This window comes from Sylvia atricapilla, chromosome Z (genome assembly GCF_009819655.1).
Source record: "Sylvia atricapilla isolate bSylAtr1 chromosome Z, bSylAtr1.pri, whole genome shotgun sequence".
NCBI lineage: Eukaryota > Metazoa > Chordata > Aves > Passeriformes > Sylviidae > Sylvia > Sylvia atricapilla.
The window spans coordinates 81,644,262-81,669,623 of record NC_089174.1 but is presented as its reverse complement, the minus strand read 5'-3'; the positions used below and the strand labels follow the sequence as shown (position 1 = coordinate 81,669,623).

Sequence of the window (25,362 nt, the reverse complement as noted above, 5' to 3'; positions counted from 1 at the left end):
GCTGAGCTCCTGATTTCTTGTTTTGTAGCGCATGTGGATCTTGGTTGTGTAGAATGGAAGAGGTTATAGAAAAGTCCTCAAAGCTGGTCAAGTCCGTGTATACAGCAAAATTCAAGCAATCTATGTGGCTTGGCACCAAGAAGGAGTAAAAGCTCAACTTTTATCCTTCCAGGTGTCATGAGACAAGACCAGTCCTTTGGATCTAATTCAGTGAATTCAACAAAGCCTCCCTTTCCGCTCCCAGCTGAGATTTTTAGGAATCAAGGGATGAAAGCCCAGGGTTATTTCATTGGCAGCAACGGGGACACACCTTGGGAAGTGCTGCCCGCTGAGCGAGGGGCTGGGCCTGCGGGAGGACGCCCGTGCCCAGATTCTTCTCTCAGGGCAAAGGCTGCGTTTGCAACAGCAAACACATGGAACAGACATGGCTTGAGCAGTTTCATCCAGACAGCAAGACCAAATGCAAACAACTTTGCTTTAATGAGAAAGACAGATATTTTCTTAACACAGACAGGAGAAGGAGCAGAGTGAACAACAGCAAGCCTCTTACATTTACTGCTAAATCTAACAAGACTAACAAGACTTTAATAATTATACTAAGGAATCTTAACTATGAAATTGAGAAATGCCTATCTAGTCAACTAAATCAAAGCATTAACAATCCTATAAAAACCAATCTAATTTCTATCTAATCCTGTTGTTAGTTAGTTCTTGCTAGGCCTGGACAAGTGTAGGGCTAATTTGGTCTTTTCTTCTTGGGCAGAGGCTCTGCTTCCTTCTTTGGGCCATGTCTTCTCTTGTGTGCGTTCCTTTGCTTCTTGGTTTCAAACACCCTGCAAGACAGGAAACAAACCAGCCGTTGTTCATGTAATACACACCTTTAAAACAAGTTGTGAGACTTGCATTTGTCTGTGAAAATTTTAGTCTTTTCAGGCTGGGACACATTTGTCAATTGATTATCACCATCAGCCTCATCTTTCTTGGGTCACTTCCTGCTAATCTCTTCCTGCGGTTGTTCCATCCCAGTTTGAGTTTGATCAGCACCATCAAACCAAGCTTTGGTGCACCTATTCCTGCTGGTATGGATACAGTGAAACCCGTCGGGGCACGGCCAGGTTTCATTGTGAATGCTGGGGTTGAACTGAGCTGTTTGGGTTTAGAGTGGCTGGGGAGGCTGAGCCCGGCGGCGAGGGGCGATGCTGCAAGCGGGCTCAGGTTGCCCTGGGGTGCCTTTGGCAGGGGTGAGGCTGTGTCAGTCCCAAGGGCCGGGCTGTGAGCAGAGGGAGGAAGAAGTTCCGCACCGTTGGCACTGCCCGCACGGAAAGGGGCCTCCCGCCGGCTGGGGCGGCTGGCAGCAGGGACACTCCGCGCTGCGGGCCCTCCTGCGGCTTTTCTTCCCTGCCTGCCCATCCTCCTGGCTGGGAGGGCTTGTGCTCCTCTTGGGCTGGCCCACACTCTGGAAATCAAAGAATCCTCATCAATTTCTCCTTCCTCCCACACAGCTGCAAAGCAGAGTTGGAGCTCTCTTGGCCTGAGCAGATTCCTGCCGACCCAAAAGAGCTGAGAAAGCACCTGGATTTGGTGCTGGGCTGTGGCGGGGTGCAAACACAACACTGGCAGGAAAACTCACCTCCTTTCTAGAGCCCAAACAGGCTAGGGTCAATATGTGTCTATCTAGAGTTCTCCATTTCTTCTTTTGCATCTTTGCCTACCACCTATTTATCCCTATTTTTTTTCCCAGCAATGCTATGGGAATGGGTTTAATTCAGTCCGGTTAGTGAAGACAAATGGTTACCTAGTTTCCACTACCCTAAATGATCTCTGTGTATATGTGTGAATCAATTTCAGGTTTCTGGGTAAGGAAAATTTTAGCAGAGCTACAGCACCGGCAGATCCTTTTTGGGAACTACTCTGGGATGCTTGGTTGGGTCAAAGTTATGTTCCAGAATTCCGTATTTCATGGCAGCAGCACAACGGAGCCCTGGGCAGCATCTGTGCCTTTCCCAGTTCATGGGACGATGTGAGCCTGGCAGAGCGGGCGTGTCGCAGGGCTTACCAGCAGGTTTTGTGCCCTTCTCCCAATCTTTTTAACCCTCTTGGCATGGCTTGATTTTCTTACCTCAGCAGCACGAGTGCTGGCAAGTTTCTGTTCTTTTTTCCAGGAGTAGTAGTACTCCACACATTGGGCCACCGTCTTACTCTGAATCTGTTGGGAAGAGTTAAAGAAGGAATCTACAATGGCCATCCCTGTACTGTTGATTGGATAAAGAGTAGAGGATGGAGAAAAGTAGCAAGTCAAATGATGGAGTGATTTGAGTAGGGCGTAAAATGAAATACCTAGGGAGTCAAAGAGGCATTAGGCAATGTAGTAGAGTGTGTATTCTGCGGTGTGGGAACACATGTAATTCACAGATCAACAACAAATCCATCCGACACAGTTTGTCTTTCCCCCATTCACTCCGCGTATCCCAGCACAGTGTGTTGTGGAAGCACCAGCACGCCTAGGAGACAAACCTGACAGCATAAAGCTTGGCCTTCCAAAGAGCCTGGAGAAAATGGCTGCGGAGGCAGAATCAGCACTTTCACACAGGCCTTTGATGTCTCAGTTCATGAGGACGTTATCCCTTTTGGTATTTGAGAAGAGACAGACTGCAGTAGTTGGTACCAGAGATCAACAGCATTTCTTTCTGATGATCTGCTAGGGTAAAGAAGGTCCTTCTGGCCTTACCTGCTTCTGGATGAGATGAAAATCCTTGCCATAGGTGTGAAAAGCCTTTTGGAAGGACTCCTTCTCCTCAGGTGTCCATTTATCAGAGCCTGGCAATCAAAAGCAGCGGGTCAATGGATCTCTCCATCCACTTGAGGCGGATCCCAAAAATGAGCTTTTGGCCACCAAAACCAAACGGGCACCATCCATCATTCACCTGTGCGCATGTCTGCTCCCTCAGAAAGTCATGCAGACAAGAACAGGCATGGGCCAGGGAAAAAAGCGTGGGAAACAAGTCAGGCTGAAGGAGCAGATGCTGCTGCTCTCCCCACCCCCAGAGAAGGGCAGGCCTTGTGCTGGCGTTATCTGTTTAAGCAGAAATGCTTGGCATGGCCGTGGAGGGGCCGGCAGCATCTGGGAGTGAAGGAGCAAGCTCTGCTTTGGTTACCTGCGTAATGATAATCAGCCAAGGGATGGCCTTGAGGTGTGGGAGGCCCCCCTGAGAGCAACATCTCCAGAGCCTCCTGCAAGACCAACAAAGGGGAAAAGGCTTTACCTTCCCCACCACATCACAAGGAGCCAAAAAAGTCATCAATGCTGCCCGTTCAGCTACTCTGCCTCTTTCAGGGATTCAGTCCACTGGATCTCATGTGGGTCAAACTTTGGGCTTTGCTCCCAAAACCTCATTTGTGCTGCCCAACCCTTGCATCCTGCTCCCCAAGAGTGGCACATTTTGCTCACTAACTCCATGATTTTGCTCCTCCTGCCCCCAGAATTGCCTCAGCTGGCTGAGGCTTCTGGCAATTTCCCCTCAATCCAGCCCCAAATGTCTTAGAGCACACAGGTCTCCAGACTGACAAGGCAGCAGGCTGTGGGAGCCCCCGCCGGTGCCTCCAGGAGAGAGATTCTCCCTGCTGGAGCCATTTGGGCTCAGCCCTGACGCAGCTGGAGGGGACAGGCAGGCAGCAAGTGCTCTGCTGCTTGTTCACTGCCTTCCTCCAAGAGCATCCAGGAAAGGCTGTGCCAGTGGCCAGGCCTTGGGAATTCCCTGTGCTCTCTTCCCTGCGCCCAAAGAGCCGCTCCTTACCGGAACACTGCCGCGGGCCTGGTGCAGGCAGTGCAGGGCCAGCTCCAGGTGAGCCTGTGCCCCGGGAATGCCACGGGAGCTGGCCATGTCCAACAGTTCTCTGACTGCAAGCACAACAAAAACCCACCCAACGTCAGCCTGGAGCCAGGAAAGGGGAGAGGGTGCGACACGAGGCAGAAGGAAAGCACAAGGGCTAAAGGCAGCAGGGCTGAGAGCATGGAAAGGAGAGCCAAGAAAGGGGCAGCTGCTGAACCAAGGGCCTATGCAGTGCTGGCTCTCCCTTCCAAGAGCCTTTTGTCATAGGGAGCGAGGGCAAATCTCCCCTCATCTGATGGGAAATGTCCCTGACAGATTTGGGGAGCAGCAAAGTTGTGCTCTTTCTTGCTCCACTGCAAAAGCAGAGAGCATTCTCCTTGCCTCTAGCACTCCCATCAGGGAAAATGGGCAAGACAAGGAGAGAAGCAGAACATGCAAAAAGCTGCATTTTTAACAAAGTAGGAGTGTTTGACACCCCCCCCCACCCCGCCCCAGGATCTCAGTGGTGGAAGCCAAGGTGGACAGCTACCTTTGTCAGGTTTTTCCATGTCAGGGTCATCATCGTCCAAAGGCTTCCAGACCAGGGATGCGTGATCTTCATCATCACTTGCAGCTCTGCTCTGCAGCTCAGGGAGCTCGGCCTGAAAGTCACTGCCAACACTGATGTGTCTAAAGGGAGAAGGAAGTGGAGGGAAGAAAGGCAAGGGCTCAAGAGACAAATCCCGTGGAGCCACGGCCTTGCGCCAGTCCCAGCCCCACTCGGAAATGGCAGTTGTCCTCCTCCTCCTTGCCATTGCCCAAGTGTCCCTCCTTCAATCCCTGTGCCAAAACTCACGGCCGAACAGGGGCTCTTGCTTTCCTTTTCATCCTGCCTCTCCTTTCCACCTGAAAGAGATCCAAAGAATGCTCCAGATAGAAATCATTCTGCCAACGTGTGTTGCCAGCCTTCCTTCTCATCCTCACCATTGCAAAGCACCAACTGCTCTGTCCCAGCTCCCCTCAGCTGGGTGGAATTGCTGCCTTTTCCACCTGGAGCTGGCGAGGCAGGAGCCTCTGGCAGTCTGCAGGGTGCTCGGGAGGGGAAGCACAAGGGCACACACTGCTCCCTTCAGTCTTGGGGCCAGGGAGAGGACCCAAAAGGATGGCAGGGAAGTTGTGCTGGAGGAGGCTTGGGTTGGATATGAGCAAAAGGTTCTTCTCCCAGAGGGTGGTGGGGCACTAGAACAGCCTCCCCAGACAAGGGGCCATAGAACCACGGCTGACAGAGCTCAGACGTTGTTTGGACATTGCTCTTGGGCAATCACAGGCTGTGATTCTGGAGGCTGTCCTCTGCAGGACCAGGAGAAGGACTCCATGATACTGAGGGTCCCTTCCTGCCCAGACAATTCATTGTGTGACACTGGGATTGTGCTCTTGAGAAAGAGCACTCCAGAAGGCATTTCATGGCTCCGTCTGCCCGTGAGAAAGAACCAGCCCTACAGGCATTGAACAACATGGAGAAATCTGTACCAGGATCTCTCTAGGAAAGAGATCCAGTGCAGGTGGGAATAGAAAAAAAATCTATAAAAATGCTGAAGTATGAGTTTTCTAGAAGTGATGAACATGTGTAAGTCTATAATGGCTGTAAGCAGCCCGTTTTTGTAGGTGAAAGCCAGGACTGGGGGACAAGCCCAGCAAACTGCTTCCATGCCCTGAACAACAGGGATCCCAGAGGAGAAGTGCCACCCTTGTGGTTTGGAGAGCTATGGAGGTGATGTGAGCAGAGGCAGGGCCTAACAGGATTGGTTGACACTGAAGCCCTGAAGTCCTCATTAAAGACCTCCGATTGTCCTGGGCTCACCACAAGAGAGTTTTGGGAATGAGCTGGGCACCGAGAACCTTGATTCAGGGCATCAGTGGACCAGGATGTGCAACTGCACCTTGACAGCTTCCTACATCCCCTATGGAAAGGTGTGTATTTCCACTGGGGGGCGTCATTATTCCCCGAGAAGCTGGACCCTGCTTTCATGGGTGAGCTGGTGTGGGGAGGGTGAGGCCAGAGCATGTCTGTGGTGGTTGCTGGGACAGGCAAGTGGAGCCTGGTGCCGTTGTGTTGGTGGTGAGAGGGGATTTGGTTACCTCTGACAGTGCCCAAGCGCTGTGAGGATGCCCAGCAACAGCTGAGGAGATGAGGATGTGGATGCAGAGGCCAGATGTGGCGCTGATGTGCCAGAAATGGCAGCACTGGAAGGTGTCTGGTCAGGGCCAGCCCAGGAGCAGCTGCTGCTGCTGCTGCTGCTGCTGCTGCTCCAGCGCTGCTCCACCAGTGTTCACCAACGGCCCAGAGCAGGAGACAACGACAGTTGCTACGGGCACAGCCCAACATTCCATTCAGAACCCCCAGGGCACCCAGGGGACACAAACAGGGATGCCCCACCTTGGCCTCTTGCACTGGTGCTGCTGCAAGTTTGCTCGCAGCACCTTCCCAGTGGGGCACTGCTCCTCAGTCCTCTGGACGGGGCAAAGCAGAGCAGGGACAGCTCTGGGTCTTCTTTGTGCTTCTCTGGAAGGTGCCTCCAGCTGACCGTGGGCAGGAGCCTGCCTCTGTCCGAGGGCCCACAGCACACTGCCTGCCCTGGAGAAGCACAAGGAATCCTGCTGCCCCTGGCTCTCCTCTGGCTCTGAGAGGAGCAAGAGACTGCAAGTCAGTTTGTGGAGAAGCAAGTGCAAAGCTTTCTCTCCGAGTGCAGGCATCCATCCTGCCTCCTTCTGTAAATGATCTGGTCCCTAATCATGTCACTTGATGGTTTCCCTCCTTTGGGGCACTGAGCTGAGTGGTCTCTCACCTCAACACTCCTTTTGTGAAACTTAGAGAAACACAGGGTATGTTTCAGGGGTCTTGATGGGGACACCCCAGCACCCGCAATTCCTTAGCAAACACCTAATGCACAATTCCTATGACTTTCTTCCAGCTCCATCAAAGAGTCTAGATGTTCATCTCAAAAGACTGTGCTTTACCTCTAAGAGACTAACACTCACAGAATGGCTTGTTCCCGCTAAGGGCCATCACATTTGTTTTCATACTTAGCTCCCAGATAATGGCCAAACCCAGCTGGGTTTACTGCTTTCCTGCCTAATGTCAGGCAAAAGCACATCTTGCTCCCTTCCCAGCCTGTTTGTTACACACACTCACACACCCCAGCCAGCTGAGGGGGCAGCTGTGACAAGGCCCACTGCAGGGCAAATACTTTGTAGGCTCCAAATCCCACCTGCATTGGCTCCAGCAGACAAGGCCAAGCTTCTGTCAGCGTCCCAGAAGCAGCCTGGCAATTCCCCCCCTCCCTGCCCCCTTCCCACCCTCCCAGCCCCTGCTCCCAAGACCTTGCAAGGCTGTGCCATTCACTGCGCTAGAGACAGGAGGGAGTTTGTTGCTTCTTTGGTGCAAACAGCAAAGCTGTGAGAAGGGAGAGGATGGTGTTCAAGTGTGCTTGGCTTTAGCTCAGGAGGTTGGTCAAGGCCCAGAGGGGGAGGATGGTCCTTGAAAGAGCACCTGAAGCTGAGCTCCTGATTTCTTGTTTTGTAGCGCATGTGGATCTTGGTTGTGTAGAATGGAAGAGGTTATAGAAAAGTCCTCAAAGCTGGTCAAGTCCGTGTATACAGCAAAATTCAAGCAATCTATGTGGCTTGGCACCAAGAAGGAGTAAAAGCTCAACTTTTATCCTTCCAGGTGTCATGAGACAAGACCAGTCCTTTGGATCTAATTCAGTGAATTCAACAAAGCCTCCCTTTCCGCTCCCAGCTGAGATTTTTAGGAATCAAGGGATGAAAGCCCAGGGTTATTTCATTGGCAGCAACGGGGACACACCTTGGGAAGTGCTGCCCGCTGAGCGAGGGGCTGGGCCTGCGGGAGGACGCCCGTGCCCAGATTCTTCTCTCAGGGCAAAGGCTGCGTTTGCAACAGCAAACACATGGAACAGACATGGCTTGAGCAGTTTCATCCAGACAGCAAGACCAAATGCAAACAACTTTGCTTTAATGAGAAAGACAGATATTTTCTTAACACAGACAGGAGAAGGAGCAGAGTGAACAACAGCAAGCCTCTTACATTTACTGCTAAATCTAACAAGACTAACAAGACTTTAATAATTATACTAAGGAATCTTAACTATGAAATTGAGAAATGCCTATCTAGTCAACTAAATCAAAGCATTAACAATCCTATAAAAACCAATCTAATTTCTATCTAATCCTGTTGTTAGTTAGTTCTTGCTAGGCCTGGACAAGTGTAGGGCTAATTTGGTCTTTTCTTCTTGGGCAGAGGCTCTGCTTCCTTCTTTGGGCCATGTCTTCTCTTGTGTGCGTTCCTTTGCTTCTTGGTTTCAAACACCCTGCAAGACAGGAAACAAACCAGCCGTTGTTCATGTAATACACACCTTTAAAACAAGTTGTGAGACTTGCATTTGTCTGTGAAAATTTTAGTCTTTTCAGGCTGGGACACATTTGTCAATTGATTATCACCATCAGCCTCATCTTTCTTGGGTCACTTCCTGCTAATCTCTTCCTGCGGTTGTTCCATCCCAGTTTGAGTTTGATCAGCACCATCAAACCAAGCTTTGGTGCACCTATTCCTGCTTGTATGGATACAGTGAAACCCGTCGGGGCACGGCCAGGTTTCATTGTGAATGCTGGGGTTGAACTGAGCTGTTTGGGTTTAGAGTGGCTGGGGAGGCTGAGCCCGGCGGCGAGGGGCGATGCTGCAAGCGGGCTCAGGTTGCCCTGGGGTGCCTTTGGCAGGGGTGAGGCTGTGTCAGTCCCAAGGGCCGGGCTGTGAGCAGAGGGAGGAAGAAGTTCCGCACCGTTGGCACTGCCCGCACGGAAAGGGGCCTCCCGCCGGCTGGGGCGGCTGGCAGCAGGGACACTCCGCGCTGCGGGCCCTCCTGCGGCTTTTCTTCCCTGCCTGCCCATCCTCCTGGCTGGGAGGGCTTGTGCTCCTCTTGGGCTGGCCCACACTCTGGAAATCAAAGAATCCTCATCAATTTCTCCTTCCTCCCACACAGCTGCAAAGCAGAGTTGGAGCTCTCTTGGCCTGAGCAGATTCCTGCCGACCCAAAAGAGCTGAGAAAGCACCTGGATTTGGTGCTGGGCTGTGGCGGGGTGCAAACACAACACTGGCAGGAAAACTCACCTCCTTTCTAGAGCCCAAACAGGCTAGGGTCAATATGTGTCTATCTAGAGTTCTTCATTTCTTCTTTTGCATCTTTGCCTACCACCTATTTATCCCTATTTTTTTTCCCAGCAATGCTATGGGAATGGGTTTAATTCAGTCCGGTTAGTGAAGACAAATGGTTACCTAGTTTCTACTACCCTAAATGATCTCTGTGTATATGTGTGAATCAATTTCAGGTTTCTGGGTAAGGAAAATTTTAGCAGAGCTACAGCACCGGCAGATCCTTTTTGGGAACTACTCTGGGATGCTTGGTTGGGTCAAAGTTATGTTCCAGAATTCCGTATTTCATGGCAGCAGCACAACGGAGCCCTGGGCAGCATCTGTGCCTTTCCCAGTTCATGGGACGATGTGAGCCTGGCAGAGCGGGCGTGTCGCAGGGCTCACCAGCAGGTTTTGTGCCCTTCTCCCAATCTTTTTAACCCTCTTGGCATGGCTTGATTTTCTTACCTCAGCAGCACGAGTGCTGGCAAGTTTCTGTTCTTTTTTCCAGGAGTAGTAGTACTCCACACATTGGGCCACCGTCTTACTCTGAATCTGTTGGGAAGAGTTAAAGAAGGAATCTACAATGGCCATCCCTGTACTGTTGATTGGATAAAGAGTAGAGGATGGAGAAAAGTAGCAAGTCAAATGATGGAGTGATTTGAGTAGGGCGTAAAATGAAATACCTAGGGAGTCAAAGAGGCATTAGGCAATGTAGTAGAGTGTGTATTCTGCGGTGTGGGAACACATGTAATTCACAGATCAACAACAAATCCATCCGACACAGTTTGTCTTTCCCCCATTCACTCCGCGTATCCCAGCACAGTGTGTTGTGGAAGCACCAGCACGCCTAGGAGACAAACCTGACAGCATAAAGCTTGGCCTTCCAAAGAGCCTGGAGAAAATGGCTGCGGAGGCAGAATCAGCACTTTCACACAGGCCTTTGATGTCTCAGTTCATGAGGACGTTATCCCTTTTGGTATTTGAGAAGAGACAGACTGCAGTAGTTGGTACCAGAGATCAACAGCATTTCTTTCTGATGATCTGCTAGGGTAAAGAAGGTCCTTCTGGCCTTACCTGCTTCTGGATGAGATGAAAATCCTTGCCATAGGTGTGAAAAGCCTTTTGGAAGGACTCCTTCTCCTCAGGTGTCCATTTATCAGAGCCTGGCAATCAAAAGCAGCGGGTCAATGGATCTCTCCATCCACTTGAGGCGGATCCCAAAAATGAGCTTTTGGCCACCAAAACCAAACGGGCACCATCCATCATTCACCTGTGCGCATGTCTGCTCCCTCAGAAAGTCATGCAGACAAGAACAGGCATGGGCCAGGGAAAAAAGCGTGGGAAACAAGTCAGGCTGAAGGAGCAGATGCTGCTGCCCTCCCCACCCCCAGAGAAGGGCAGGCCTTGTGCTGGCGTTATCTGTTTAAGCAGAAATGCTTGGCATGGCCGTGGAGGGGCCGGCAGCATCTGGGAGTGAAGGAGCAAGCTCTGCTTTGGTTACCTGCGTAATGATAATCAGCCAAGGGATGGCCTTGAGGTGTGGGAGGCCCCCCTGAGAGCAACATCTCCAGAGCCTCCTGCAAGACCAACAAAGGGGAAAAGGCTTTACCTTCCCCACCACATCACAAGGAGCCAAAAAAGTCATCAATGCTGCCCGTTCAGCTACTCTGCCTCTTTCAGGGATTCAGTCCGCTGGATCTCATGTGGGTCAAACTTTGGGCTTTGCTCCCAAAACCTCATTTGTGCTGCCCAACCCTTGCATCCTGCTCCCCAAGAGTGGCACATTTTGCTCACTAACTCCATGATTTTGCTCCTCCTGCCCCCAGAATTGCCTCAGCTGGCTGAGGCTTCTGGCAATTTCCCCTCAATCCAGCCCCAAATGTCTTAGAGCACACAGGTCTCCAGACTGACAAGGCAGCAGGCTGTGGGAGCCCCCGCCGGTGCCTCCAGGAGAGAGATTCTCCCTGCTGGAGCCATTTGGGCTCAGCCCTGACGCAGCTGGAGGGGACAGGCAGGCAGCAAGTGCTCTGCTGCTTGTTCACTGCCTTCCTCCAAGAGCATCCAGGAAAGGCTGTGCCAGTGGCCAGGCCTTGGGAATTCCCTGTGCTCTCTTCCCTGCGCCCAAAGAGCCGCTCCTTACCGGAACACTGCCGCGGGCCTGGTGCAGGCAGTGCAGGGCCAGCTCCAGGTGAGCCTGTGCCCCGGGAATGCCACGGGAGCTGGCCATGTCCAACAGTTCTCTGACTGCAAGCACAACAAAAACCCACCCAACGTCAGCCTGGAGCCAGGAAAGGGGAGAGGGTGCGAGACGAGGCAGAAGGAAAGCACGAGGGCTAAAGGCAGCAGGGCTGAGAGCATGGAAAGGAGAGCCAAGAAAGGGGCAGCTGCTGAACCAAGGGCCTATGCAGTGCTGGCTCTCCCTTCCAAGAGCCTTTTGTCATAGGGAGCGAGGGCAAATCTCCCCTCATCTGATGGGAAATGTCCCTGACAGATTTGGGGAGCAGCAAAGTTGTGCTCTTTCTTGCTCCACTGCAAAAGCAGAGAGCATTCTCCTTGCCTCTAACACTCCCATCAGGGAAAATGGGCAAGACAAGGAGAGAAGCAGAACATGCAAAAAGCTGCATTTTTAACGAAGTAGGAGCGTTTGACATCCCCCCCCACCCCGCCCCAGGATCTCAGTGGTGGAAGCCAAGGTGGACAGCTACCTTTGTCAGGTTTTTCCATGTCAGGGTCATCATCGTCCAAAGGCTTCCAGACCAGGGATGCGTGATCTTCATCATCACTTGCAGCTCTGCTCTGCAGCTCAGGGAGCTCGGCCTGAAAGTCACTGCCAACACTGATGTGTCTAAAGGGAGAAGGAAGTGGAGGGAAGAAAGGCAAGGGCTCAAGAGACAAATCCCGTGGAGCCACGGCCTTGCGCCAGTCCAGCCCCACTCGGAAATGGCAGTTGTCCTCCTCCTCCTTGCCATTGCCCAAGTGTCCCTCCTTCAATCCCTGTGCCAAAACTCACGGCCGAACGGGGGCTCTTGCTTTCCTTTTCATCCTGCCTCTCCTTTCCACCTGAAAGAGATCCAAAGAATGCTCCAGATAGAAATCATTCTGCCAACGTGTGTTGCCAGCCTTCCTTCTCATCCTCACCATTGCAAAGCACCAACTGCTCTGTCCCAGCTCCCCTCAGCTGGGTGGAATTGCTGCCTTTTCCACCTGGAGCTGGCGAGGCAGGAGCCTCTGGCAGTCTGCAGGGTGCTCGGGAGGGGAAGCACAAGGGCACACACTGCTCCCTTCAGTCTTGGGGCCAGGGAGAGGACCCAAAAGGATGGCAGGGAAGTTGTGCTGGAGGAGGCTTGGGTTGGATATGAGCAAAAGGTTCTTCTCCCAGAGGGTGGTGGGGCACTAGAACAGCCTCCCCAGACAAGGGGCCATAGAACCACGGCTGACAGAGCTCAGATGTTGTTTGGACATTGCTCTTGGGCAATCACAGGCTGTGATTCTGGAGGCTGTCCTGTGCAGGACCAGGAGCCGGGCTCCATGATACTGAGGGTCCCTTCCTGCCCAGACAATTCATTGTGTGACACTGGGATTGTGCTCTTGAGAAAGAGCACTCCAAAAGGCATTTCATGGCTCCGTCTGCCCGTGAGAAAGAACCAGCCCTACAGGCATTGAACAACATGGAGAAATCTGTACCAGGATCTCTCTAGGAAAGAGATCCAGTGCAGGTGGGAATAGAAAAAAAATCTATAAAAATGCTGAAGTATGAGTTTTCTAGAAGTGATGAACATGTGTAAGTCTATAATGGCTGTAAGCAGCCCGTTTTTGTAGGTGAAAGCCAGGACTGGGGGACAAGCCCAGCAAACTGCTTCCATGCCCTGAACAACAGGGATCCCAGAGGAGAAGTGCCACCCTTGTGGTTTGGAGAGCTATGGAGGTGATGTGAGCAGAGGCAGGGCCTAACAGGATTGGTTGACACTGAAGCCCTGAAGTCCTCATTAAAGACCTCCGATTGTCCTGGGCTCACCACAAGAGAGTTTTGGGAATGAGCTGGGCACCGAGAACCTTGATTCAGGGCATCAGTGGACCAGGATGTGCAACTGCACCTTGACAGCTTCCTACATCCCCTATGGAAAGGTGTGTATTTCCACTGGGGGGCGTCATTATTCCCCGAGAAGCTGGACCCTGCTTTCATGGGTGAGCTGGTGTGGGGAGGGTGAGGCCAGAGCATGTCTGTGGTGGTTGCTGGGACAGGCAAGTGGAGCCTGGTGCCGTTGTGTTGGTGGTGAGAGGGGATTTGATTACCTCTGACAGTGCCCAAGCGCTGTGAGGATGCCCAGCAACAGCTGAGGAGATGAGGATGTGGATGCAGAGGCCAGATGTGGCGCTGATGTGCCAGAAATGGCAGCACTGGAAGGTGTCTGGTCAGGGCCAGCCCAGGAGCAGCTGCTGCTGCTGCTGCTGCTGCTGCTGCTCCAGCGCTGCTCCACCAGTGTTTCACCAACGGCCCAGAGCAGGAGACAACGACAGTTGCTACGGGCACAGCCCAACATTCCATTCAGAACCCCCAGGGCACCCAGGAGACACAAACAGGGATGCCCCACCTTGGCCTCTTGCACTGGTGCTGCTGCAAGTTTGCTCGCAGCACCTTCCCAGTGGGGCAGTGCTCCTCAGTCCTCTGGACGGGGCAAAGCAGAGCAGGGACAGCTCTGGGTCTTCTTTGTGCTTCTCTGGAAGGTGCCTCCAGCTGACCGTGGGCAGGAGCCTGCCTCTGTCCGAGGGCCCACAGCACACTGCCTGCCCTGGAGAAGCACAAGGAATCCTGCTGCCCCTGGCTCTCCTCTGGCTCTGAGAGGAGCAAGAGACTGCAAGTCAGTTTGTGGAGAAGCAAGTGCAAAGCTTTCTCTCCGAGTGCAGGCATCCATCCTGCCTCCTTCTGTAAATGATCTGGTCCCTAATCATGTCACTTGATGGTTTCCCTCCTTTGGGGCACTGAGCTGAGTGGTCTCTCACCTCAACACTCCTTTTGTGAAACTTAGAGAAACACAGGGTATGTTTCAGGGGTCTTGATGGGGACACCCCAGCACCCGCAATTCCTTAGCAAACACCTAATGCACAATTCCTATGACTTTCTTCCAGCTCCATCAAAGAGTCTAGATGTTCATCTCAAAAGACTGTGCTTTACCTCTAAGAGACTAACACTCACAGAATGGCTTGTTCCCGCTAAGGGCCATCACATTTGTTTTCATACTTAGCTCCCAGATAATGGCCAAACCCAGCTGGGTTTACTGCTTTCCTGCCTAATGTCAGGCAAAAGCACATCTTGCTCCCTTCCCAGCCTGTTTGTTACACACACTCACACACCCCAGCCAGCTGAGGGGGCAGCTGTGACAAGGCCCACTGCAGGGCAAATACTTTGTAGGCTCCAAATCCCACCTGCATTGGCTCCAGCAGACAAGGCCAAGCTTCTGTCAGCGTCCCAGAAGCAGCCTGGCAATTCCCCCCCTCCCTGCCCCCTTCCCACCCTCCCAGCCCCTGCTCCCAAGACCTTGCAAGGCTGTGCCATTCACTGCGCTAGAGACAGGAGGGAGTTTGTTGCTTCTTTGGTGCAAACAGCAAAGCTGTGAGAAGGGAGAGGATGGTGTTCAAGTGTGCTTGGCTTTAGCTCAGGAGGTTGGTCAAGGCCCAGAGCGGGAGGCTGGTCCTTGAAAGAGCACCTGAAGCTGAGCTCCTGATTTCTTGTTTTGTAGCGCATGTGGATCTTGGTTGTGTAGAATGGAAGAGGTTATAGAAAAGTCCTCAAAGCTGGTCAAGTCCGTGTATACAGCAAAATTCAAGCAATCTATGTGGCTTGGCACCAAGAAGGAGTAAAAGCTCAACTTTTATCCTTCCAGGTGTCATGAGACAAGACCAGTCCTTGGTCTCTGCCCTTCTCCCAATCTTTTTAACCCTCTTGGCATGGCTTGATTTTCTTACCTCAGCAGCACGAGTGCTGGCAAGTTTCTGTTTTTTTTTCCAGGAGTAGTAGTACTCCACACATTGGGCCACCGTCTTACTCTGAATCTGTTGGGAAGAGTAAAAGAAGGAATCTACAATGGCCATCCCTGTACTGTTGATTGGATAAAGAGTAAAGGATGGAGAAAAGTAGCAAGTCAAATGATGGAGTGATTTGAGTAGGGCGTAAAATGAAATACCTAGGGAGTCAAAGAGGCATTAGGCAATGTAGTAGAGTGAGTATTCTGCGGTGTGGGAACACATGCAATGCACAGATCAACAACAAATCCGTCCGACACAGTTTGCCTTTCCCCCATTCACTCCACGTATCCCAGCACAGTGTGTTGTGGAAGCACCAGCACGCCTAGGAGACAAACCTGACAGCATAAAGTTTGGCCTTCCAAAGAGCCTGGAGAAAATGGCTGCGGAGGCAGAATCAGCACTTTCACACAGGCCTTTGATGTCTCATTTCATGAGGACTTTATCCCTTTTGGTATTTGAGAAGAGACAGACTGCAGTAGTTGGTACCAGAGATCAACAGCATTTCTTTCTGATGATCTGCTAGGGTAAAGAAGGTCCTTCTGGCCTTACCTGCTTCTGGATGAGATGAAAATCCTTGCCATAGGTGTGAAAAGCCTTTTGGAAGGACTCCTTCTCCTCAGGTGTCCATTTATCAGAGCCTGGCAATCAAAAGCAGCGGGTCAATGGATCTCTCCATCCACTTGAGGCGGATCCCAAAAATGAGCTTTTGGCCACCAAAACCAAACGGGCACCATCCATCATTCACCTGTGCGCATGTCTGCTCCCTCAGAAAGTCATGCAGACAAGAACAGGCATGGGCCAGGGAAAAAAGCGTGGGAAACAAGTCAGGCTGAAGGAGCAGATGCTGCTGCTCTCCCCACCCCCAGAGAAGGGCAGGCCTTGTGCTGGTGTTATCTGTTTAAGCAGAAATGCTTGGCATGGCCGTGGAGGGGCCGGCAGCATCTGGGAGTGAAGGAGCAAGCTCTGCTTTGGTTACCTGCGTAATGATAATCAGCCAAGGGATGGCCTTGAGGTGTGGGAGGCCCCCCTGAGAGCAACATCTCCAGAGCCTCCTGCAAGACCAACAAAGGGGAAAAGGCTTTACCTTCCCCACCACATCACAAGGAGCCAAAATGTCATCAATGCTGCCCGTTCAGCTACTCTGCCTCTTTCAGGGATTCAGTCCGCTGGATCTCATGTGGGTCAAACTTTGGGCTTTGCTCCCAAAACCTCATTTGTGCTGCCCAACCCTTGCATCCTGCTCCCCAAGAGTGGCACATTTTGCTCACTAACTCCATGATTTTGCTCCTCCTGCCCCCAGAATTGCCTCAGCTGGCTGAGGCTTCTGGCAATTTCCCCTCAATCCAGCCCCAAATGTCTTAGAGCACACAGGTCTCCAGACTGACAAGGCAGCAGGCTGTGGGAGCCCCCGCCGGTGCCTCCAGGAGAGAGATTCTCCCTGCTGGAGCCATTTGGGCTCAGCCCTGACACAGCTGGAGGGGACAGGCAGGCAGCAAGTGCTCTGCTGCTTGTTCACTGCCTTCCTCCAAGAGCATCCAGGAAAGGCTGTGCCAGTGGCCAGGCCTTGGGAATTCCCTGTGCTCTCTTCCCTGCGCCCAAAGAGCCGCTCCTTACCGGAACACTGCCGCGGGCCTGGTGCAGGCAGTGCAGGGCCAGCTCCAGGTGAGCCTGTGCCCCGGGAATGCCACGGGAGCTGGCCATGTCCAACAGTTCTCTGACTGCAAGCACAACAAAAACCCACCCAACGTCAGCCTGGAGCCAGGAAAGGGGAGAGGGTGCAACACGAGGCAGAAGGAAAGCACGAGGGCTAAAGGCAGCAGGGCTGAGAGCATGGAAAGGAGAGCCAAGAAAGGGGCAGCTGCTGAACCAAGGGCCTATGCAGTGCTGGCTCTCCCTTCCAAGAGCCTTTTGTCATAGGGAGCGAGGGCAAATCTCCCCTCATCTGATGGGAAATGTCCCTGACAGATTTGGGGAGCAGCAAAGTTGTGCTCTTTCTTGCTCCACTGCAAAAGCAGAGAGCATTCTCCTTGCCTCTAACACTCCCATCAGGGAAAATGGGCAAGACAAGGAGAGAAGCAGAACATGCAAAAAGCTGCATTTTTAACAAAGTAGGAGCGTTTGACACCCCCCCCCCCACCCCGCCCCAGGATCTCAGTGGTGGAAGCCAAGGTGGACAGCTACCTTTGTCAGGTTTTTCCATGCCAGGGTCATCATCCTCCAAAGGCTTCCAGACCAGGGATGCGTGATCTTCATCATCACTTGCAGCTCTGCTCTGCAGCTCAGGGAGCTCGGCCTGAAAGTCACTGCCAACACTGATGTGTCTAAAGGGAGAAGGAAGTGGAGGGAAGAAAGGCAAGGGCTCAAGAGACAAATCCCGTGGAGCCACGGCCTTGCGCCAGTCCCAGCCCCACTCGGAAATGGCAGTTGTCCTCCTCCTCCTTGCCATTGCCCAAGTGTCCCTCCTTCAATCCCTGTGCCAAAACTCACGGCCGAACGGGGGCTCTTGCTTTCCTTTTCATCCTGCCTCTCCTTTCCACCTGAAAGAGATCCAAAGAATGCTCCAGATAGAAATCATTCTGCCAACGTGTGTTGCCAGCCTTCCTTCTCATCCTCACCATTGCAAAGCACCAACTGCTCTGTCCCAACTCCCCTCAGCTGGGTGGAATTGCTGCCTTTTCCACCTGGAGCTGGCGAGGCAGGAGCCTCTGGCAGTCTGCAGGGTGCTCAGGAGGGGAAGCACAAGGGCACACACTGCTCCCTTCAGTCTTGGGGCCAGGGAGAGGACCCAAAAGGATGGCAGGGAAGTTGTGCTGGGGGAGGCTTGGGTTGGATATGAGCAAAAGGTTCTTCTCCCAGAGCGTGGTGGGGCACTAGAACAGCCTCCCCAGACAAGGGGCCATAGAACCACGGCTGACAGAGCTCAGACGTTGTTTGGACATTGCTCTTGGGCAATCACAGGCTGTGATTCTGGAGGCTGTCCTCTGCAGGACCAGGAGCCGGACTCCATGATACTGAGGGTCCCTTCCTGCCCAGACAATTCATTGTGTGACACTGGGATTGTGCTCTTGAGAAAGAGCACTCCAGAAGGCATTTCATGGCTCCGTCTGCCCGTGAGAAAGAACCAGCCCTACAGGCATTGAACAACATGGAGAAATCTGTACCAGGATCTCTCTAGGAAAGAGATCCAGTGCAGGTGGGAATAGAAAAAAAATCTATAAAAATGCTGAAGTATGAGTTTTCTAGAAGTGATGAACATGTGTAAGTCTATAATGGCTGTAAGCAGCCCGTTTTTGTAGGTGAAAGCCAGGACTGGGGGACAAGCCCAGCAAACTGCTTCCATGCCCTGAACAACAGGGATCCCAGAGGAGAAGTGCCACCCTTGTGGTTTGGAGAGCTATGGAGGTGATGTGAGCAGAGGCAGGGCCTAACAGGATTGGTTGACACTGAAGCCCTGAAGTCCTCATTAAAGACCTCCGATTGTCCTGGGCTCACCACAAGTCAGTTTGTGGGGAAGCAAGTGCAAAGCTTTCTCTCCGAGTGCAGGCATCCATCCTGCCTCCTTCTGTAAATGATCCCTAATCATGTCACTTGATGGTTTCCCTCCTTTGGGGAACTGAGCTGAGTGGTCTCTCACCTCAACACTCCTTCTGTGAAACTTAGAGAAACACAGGGTATGTTTCAGGAGTCTTGATGGGGACACCCCACCAGCAGCAATTCCTTAGCAAACACTTAATGCACAATTGCTATGACTTTCTTCCAGCTCCATCAAAGAGTCTAGATGTTCATCTCAAAAGGCTGTGCTTTACCTCTAAGAGACTAACACTCACAGAATGGCTTGTTCCCGCTAAGGGCCATCACATTTGTTTTCATACTTAGCTCCCAGATAATGGCCAAACCCAGCTGGGTTTACTGCTTTCCTGCCTAATGTCAGGCAAAAGCACATCTCGCTCCCTTCCCAGCCTGTTTGTTACACACACTCACACACCCCAGCCAGCTGAGGGGGCACTGTTCTTGATAATGGTGTACTGTCAAGGAAATCCTTTGCAGGTTCTGCAAGTCCCACCCTTGAGTTGCAGAAATCCATGGCTGGAAATACATCAGCCTTTCATGCAGTCCAGAGCCCTGAGTTTCAAAAACAATGAAGTACCTCCAATTAATGAATTGGTTTTCTCCTCTTCTATCCTCTTCCAGACAACGGAACTTTGATGTTAAGCTCTGATATTTTCTGCCAGATAAGAGTCTTGGGGGAATCAGTTTCTTTAATTGCCAATCAAGCTACAGCAATAGAAAGAGGAATAACCCAATTCTGAATTCCTCCTCTCTTGTTGTGTTTGCTTTATTTTTCACCCCCACCTTTATTAATATGTTATCCCAGAAACATCCCAGCTTTGCTGATGGATTTACCTTGGCCAGCAGTAGGTTCATCTCAAGTTGACTGGAACTTCCTCCACCCAACATAGGGAAGTTTCTGGCAACTTCTCACTAAAGCCACCCCTGAAATTCCCCACACCAAGTGTAGGCAAAGGATCATCAGCTCTTTTCTTTGCCCTTGGGAAGCCATGAGCTGTGTTCCTGAGAGCAAGAGCCACCACAGAAACATATCTACAGCCTTTTTTTTTTGTCAGAAAAGGCTTAAAGAATAAATATAATTTTGTCATTGTTCTGTTATTTGCTAAATTGCTGAGCAAAATCAAAGTATTTTCCTCAGTGTTGTAGCTCTTAGTGGACTTCCTGTGCCATTTTCCCTTACACCATTTATGAGTTATATATTTTTGTTATTATTTCAATAAATAATTGTAATTTAGTATTTTGTATTTCATTTCATTACTGATATGGAGCCTGGCACCCTCACCAAGCTCATTAGTGCAGTAATTACAATCACATCACTGTTGTTTTTCTTTGGTATCATTTGGGCCATTTGAGTATAATTTGGGGTATTTATTCAAGTTGTAATATTAAGCTGTAGGGTAAGTAAAACTTGCAGACTGCTGATATATTAAAATAACTGAGGAGCTTAGCTGCCACCCACCTTATTGCTGACATGCAAGGGTGCAGGTGACACCAGCAGGGAGACAGAGATCACCAGGGGAGCTATGGTTCCTCCTCAACAGGCACTCAGGGTTTGTGGGATGTTTTTTGTATCCCAGTGTCTCCAGTGACAGTTCCTAAGTTTTAATGCTTCTCAAATCAACCATAACACAATAAAGGGCACAAGGGGAGATCACTGGGCATTGGCCATCCAAGCACTTCAAAGTCCTTTGCAAACAATTCTTAAGTCTCTAGGCATTGTTTCCTCATTACAAAAAGTAAAAATAGTATAAGCAGCTACACCAAATTTCTCTGAGCACAAAGTGATTCAGGGAGATCAGAGCAGGAATCCTTAAGTGTTCTGATTCCTTGTCATTGTTATTAAAAAACTGAGCTTGCTATTAGCTAGAACTATTTTTCATTTCTATTTCACAGCTAAAAGCTAGTAACAAAATCTAGAAACAGTACATTATATGGAAGAAAAAGAGATGGACATATGTTACAGTTACCACATTTTTAATCAGAAAACCATTTTGGATAGTTGTGGGGACAAAGAATAAGGTCAAAGGATTTACCTACTGGAAGCAGCAATTAGATTTTCTTCTATTTTTATGACTTTATGTTCATCATACAATGTAAGTAATAAATTTGGAAAATATTATAGAATATACATTTCTTTCAGCAATAACCAATTAATTAAAACACTCTAAGTCACATTGTTGTTTGTGACAAATAACAGCATTGATGTTTAAAACAGTAAATGACAGCAGGTGACTTCAAAAGTGTATAGATAATAGATGTTTTGGCACTAACATTACAAAGGAGGTCTTATTTCAATGTTATATGGAACAAAAATTATTTATTCTTTTGTAAATGTGAAAATGTTATTACCAGTGAAAATACCTGGTGAATTCTTCAACTTTAAATGTCTAAATGTACTTTAGTTCTCTTTTTCTTGAATCTCTGTTAATCCACAGAATCATGTGTAACTCTATAAAAATAATTTAACAATTCCTAAATGTTAATTTGTAAGTTAGTACACAAATAGAACAACTGAACCAATGCTGTGGTAGGACAACCCAGGACAATCCTGTCACAAAATTCCTGGAGGAAACAGTTCTTCAGAAACAGTGATGGAATGGAATTTACTGAACTCAACCCTGTAATGTAGCTAGGTCCAAAATATTCAATTTATTTGGTCACCAATTCTTGCAAGCATAAACAACCTCTAGAATTTAAAAGCACAAGTGGCAGTCTATGGCACATTGGGAAATATACAATCAGTCAATATAAATACAGTGCATAGAAACATACACACGTTTACATATACAGAGAGAAAGAGAGGAGAAAGATGTTTTCACTCAGGCTCAAATGAAACATTGCTCAAGTCCTAAAACAAGAATATGTATTTATCTACGACATACAACCTTGGGAAACATTATATGTTTAACAGATATGTTTAAAGATAACTATCTGTGATAGGATTTTTAAAAAGCAGTCACTTGTAAGAAGTTTATAAAAGCAGTCAGTCATTAGAAAGCAAGCTAATAAAACTATTTACCTTGTGACATATACAGAAATCTACAACTTTCAAAGCCAATGGGAACTGTTTTGCTATGTATTATTTCAATGTTATGTTTTAAAAGGCAAAATTCAGAGTGTCTAAATTTGTGGGAGTATGGATTGCAAATACAAACCAACAGCAAAAAATTAGAATGAGCTAATGCAGATCACAGCTGTGACATCAAAATTAATCAAGAAGCACAAATTCAGTATTAACTGTTTCATGGAACATTTCAATTATTATAAAATTCGCCAGTGCTGTTGTCCCACGTGTCAATGTAAAATGTAAGATTACACAGGCTCCACTTTATATAGGACACACTGGAGAAGGGAGAGCTCAGTGCAGTGCTGTAAAACTGAACTGGAAATTAATTTAGCAACAGCATTCTGGGAAGAGATGCACAATGAAAAATGGATTACTCAGGGAAAGGTTGTTACAGTAAATGAGACATGAAATGATGAAAGCCCTGCTGAGGGTTTTTAGGTGCTAGGGTGGATAAGAAAGGGGGCCACCATTACTGTGTATTTCTAGCATTTTTCCTTCACTTTATGTTTCACTGCAAATTCTTGACAGAATCATTACCAAGATTATCTTTTGGATGGGACATTTAAGTGAAGTTGTATTGCTTTTCCCCAGATAGTTACTAAGAGGATGGAGTACTTTTGTTGTATTTTTCACATAAATTTTCATCTAAATTAAATACCAAATATATTATTTGGCTGTGTGCATTTTCACAGACTTTCTGTGATGCTCTAATAGATGTCCTTTCACAATAATAGAAGGAATGTTATTTGGTTGTTAAATATTATTCAAATGCTAAATCTCACAGCATGGGCATGAAGCAGAAAGTATACATCATTCTTAATCTGTTATTATGAATATTGCAAATCAAAGAAGAAATGCTTTACAATGAAATTACCCTTCGGAACAGAAATTCCACAAAACTAGTATTCTTGCTTCAAACTTTTGCATTTTGTGTTCTGCATCACTTTGGGTTCTTTATTATCCATATTTTCACTGACTTTAAATATGGATTTTCTTCTGAGTTATATAGCATGAAAAAATAAGTGATTTTGAGTTACAGTCATAGTTTGTATCAATAAATATTAACTCCTTTGAGTCTAAGAATATAGTTCTCTATACTTTTTCTAAGAGATGTTTCACAGGCTGGTACCTTGTTTCACAGTGAATTTCTTTCCACCAACCAGATCATATAGCTTCTAGTGATTGCTTTTTAAATGAAGCTTAATAAAAGTGGCATCTCATGTATGAAACACCTACCAAAGGCTAACATTTAAAAAATGGAAAAGGGTTTAGGGCTTTCAAGGCAAACGTGTTTTAGGAACAAAAATAATAGTTTATTATACCATCTTTTGCTGGCCACTTGTGACTATTTAGACTGGTACTCTCAAGATATTGAGAGGCGTTAATAATACACTAGGAGATTAAAAAAAAAATCAAACCTAAATTTCTGCTAAAAATGCCATGACACTTGTCAAAGACAGCAATTTAGCAACTTGTTATACCTGGTTATGAGCTGTACTCCAGCACTTTCAGTGGTTTGAGAAGTTCACAGTTATTTCAGTGTTCTATTATAGATTCATAAGTCCTCAATTCATAAGTCATTTACTGTAAGAGAGGTGGAATTCTCTAAGGGGAAAACTTGCTTTGTGTTGATTCACTGTATTTTAGTAGTACACACATACTTCTAAATGTTTTTTATTCTAAGAGAACACAAGCTGGAGCAGAGCACTCTGCATGCACTACAGCTTTGCTACACAGAAATAATGGTACCTTACTATATTTGAAATAATTTGGCAATCCAGTTTAATGTATCTGCACTAGGTATATACTCTATCCATAACTCTTTATCCACATAAATGCCAACAGTATTATCTATTTCATCCTTATGGAAAGACAGAAACAAGAATATCTTTGGCAAAACATTCACTTTGTCAAAGGCCAGACTTTTTCAACATGCATGTTTTCTCTCCAACATTTCAGATCTCTGTTTGCCAAAATGATGATTTACCATTTACAGCTTCTAGGTTATTCTGAGCTTTGAATTTTCAGGTGTGGGTTAGACCTTGCAGCACATTTGTACACTGGTATTTCACAGGGAATAAAATACCTGTGGAATAGGTGTGCTTTAGCATGATTACCAGCAGTAGTTCAGCACTGGTGCCATGACCTTTAATGTCAAGCACTTTTGTGAAGTTTTGGATTTCTTTATCTGTTCATTTCAGATAATGTAAGTTTATCCCCACATAAAAACTTTTCTTGTGTCATTTTAATTATCTTATCACAGACATAAAAGGCTGCATGGTCAATAAAGGCAATGGGTTGGAATGGAGATTGATGGACACCTTAGCTAATTCTGCAGCTTAATGTAAACAGCACCTTTCAAAAGTAGAGGAAAAACATTTATTTTTTTATTTATTTATTTTAAATGGGAGACAAAGGGATGTGACCCCAATAAGAAAATCATTCCTCATGAATTGCAGGGGTTTTTTAGCATGTAACCTCCTGAAGAACTTTAAACTTTTGAGCTAATAATGCAGTTTTGTTTTCCTTCTGTGCAGTGCTTCAGAGAAACATGCTTTTTTTCCAAAGGCAGAAAAGGCACAGAGATTTTCTCCCCGCTTTTGATATGCTTCCAGTGATGCTTGTATCAACCATTGAGCAAACTAACTTTTGGTAACATTTTTAGGTTTTTAATTAAAACACTGTTGTAAATAACAGATCATGGTCACAACAAAACAACTAATCTGGTTCCTGATTCCAGCAACTAAATTTAGTGATGTACCTCTGTCCTTTGCTATCTCCCATGCCCATTTTTAAAACAAATCTTTTAAAGAATTAGTACAAAATTGAATCCATGTTGAAATCCTTTCCTCTTGAGATCCGTGATGCTTTAAATAAACAATACTTTTTGTCATAAAAATGCGCACTGAGCTACTGTTACTGAAAGGAGAGAGCAATTGCTGCATTTTTAACATTAAATAGACTCATTTTCTAATTGACTTTAAATCTGAGCAGGCACCAGTTTGACAAACAATTTATGTTTCTTCTTCAGAGACAGCCTAATAATCTGCATGCTGAAGTCTGTCATTTTTCATATCTATAATTTGCCCCTTCTGTAAAGTAGCCTCTGAAATTAATGGGTGGGTAGTTTTTTTAGTTCTACCAAAATGCTTTTTCTTTTAAGGATCTGATTTACAACCTGTTATGTATGTCAAAGGGCAAATTCAGAGGGGCATGTTATTTATTTTTTAAAAAGTAAGGATTTTTAATATAAACCTTTGTGCAATAAATTTCTTCCATTTCAGACTTTGCTGACTTTACAGCTGTATGCATGAAGAGCTAGCAGAAACTTCCATAGTTATTTTCTTGTCCACTCCCACTGCTTGCTCAGAGCCTACACACCTTTAGAATATGTAAGTAAGATACAACTGATTTTCCAAAAGTCAACTGTTATATGGATGTGTGTTGGGGGTTGGATGCTGGCCAAATGCCAGTGCCCCCACAAAAAGCATTTACTTGTTCTCCTCTGCTATAGTTAATTAGAGGAGAGGGAAAGAAAACACTTTAATAGGATTCATGAGTTGAGATAAGGATTGGGAAGAAACATTTTAAGAGCAAAAAGTGCTCAAACTTTAAAAGATACCAAAAAAAATTATAAACAGTATTAAAAGAAAATAATGAGAACTAAAATAAACCTTTAGAAT

At 47.9% G+C, this 25,362-nt stretch overlaps 1 protein-coding gene across 1 annotated transcript; it reads right to left on the bottom strand.

Annotated features, from left to right (window-relative positions):
* Positions 1-8,100: 8,100 nt before the first annotated feature.
* On the bottom strand, positions 8,101-17,488 carry LOC136374292 (zinc finger protein 541-like). Its single transcript, XM_066339591.1, has 13 exons — positions 17,224-17,488; positions 16,657-16,760; positions 16,019-16,094; positions 15,592-15,680; positions 14,983-15,069; positions 13,611-13,684; positions 11,724-11,863; positions 11,159-11,262; positions 10,520-10,595; positions 10,093-10,181; positions 9,484-9,570; positions 8,666-8,820; positions 8,101-8,197 (listed from the first exon to the last, which is right to left on the bottom strand). Exons 1-13 carry the CDS (start codon positions 17,486-17,488, stop codon positions 8,101-8,103), a joined length of 1,443 nt encoding a protein of 480 aa, XP_066195688.1.
* Positions 17,489-25,362: the final 7,874 nt, after the last annotated feature.

What these genes read in the sequence shown, in the direction of transcription:
- LOC136374292 (XM_066339591.1), bottom strand. Translation starts at nt 17,488, where the DNA reads ATGGCAAGGAGGAGGAGGACAACTGCCATTTCCGAGTGGGGCTGGGAC. An exon ending in TTCATCTCATCCAGAAGCAG is followed by an intron (nt 15,070 to 15,591) that starts GTAAGGCCAGAA and finishes TCTTCCCAACAG; the next exon opens with ATTCAGAGTAAGACGGTGGC. An exon ending in CACCAGTGCAAGAGGCCAAG is followed by an intron (nt 11,864 to 13,610) that starts GTGGGGCATCCC and finishes TTCTCCCTTTAG; the next exon opens with ACACATCAGTGTTGGCAGTG.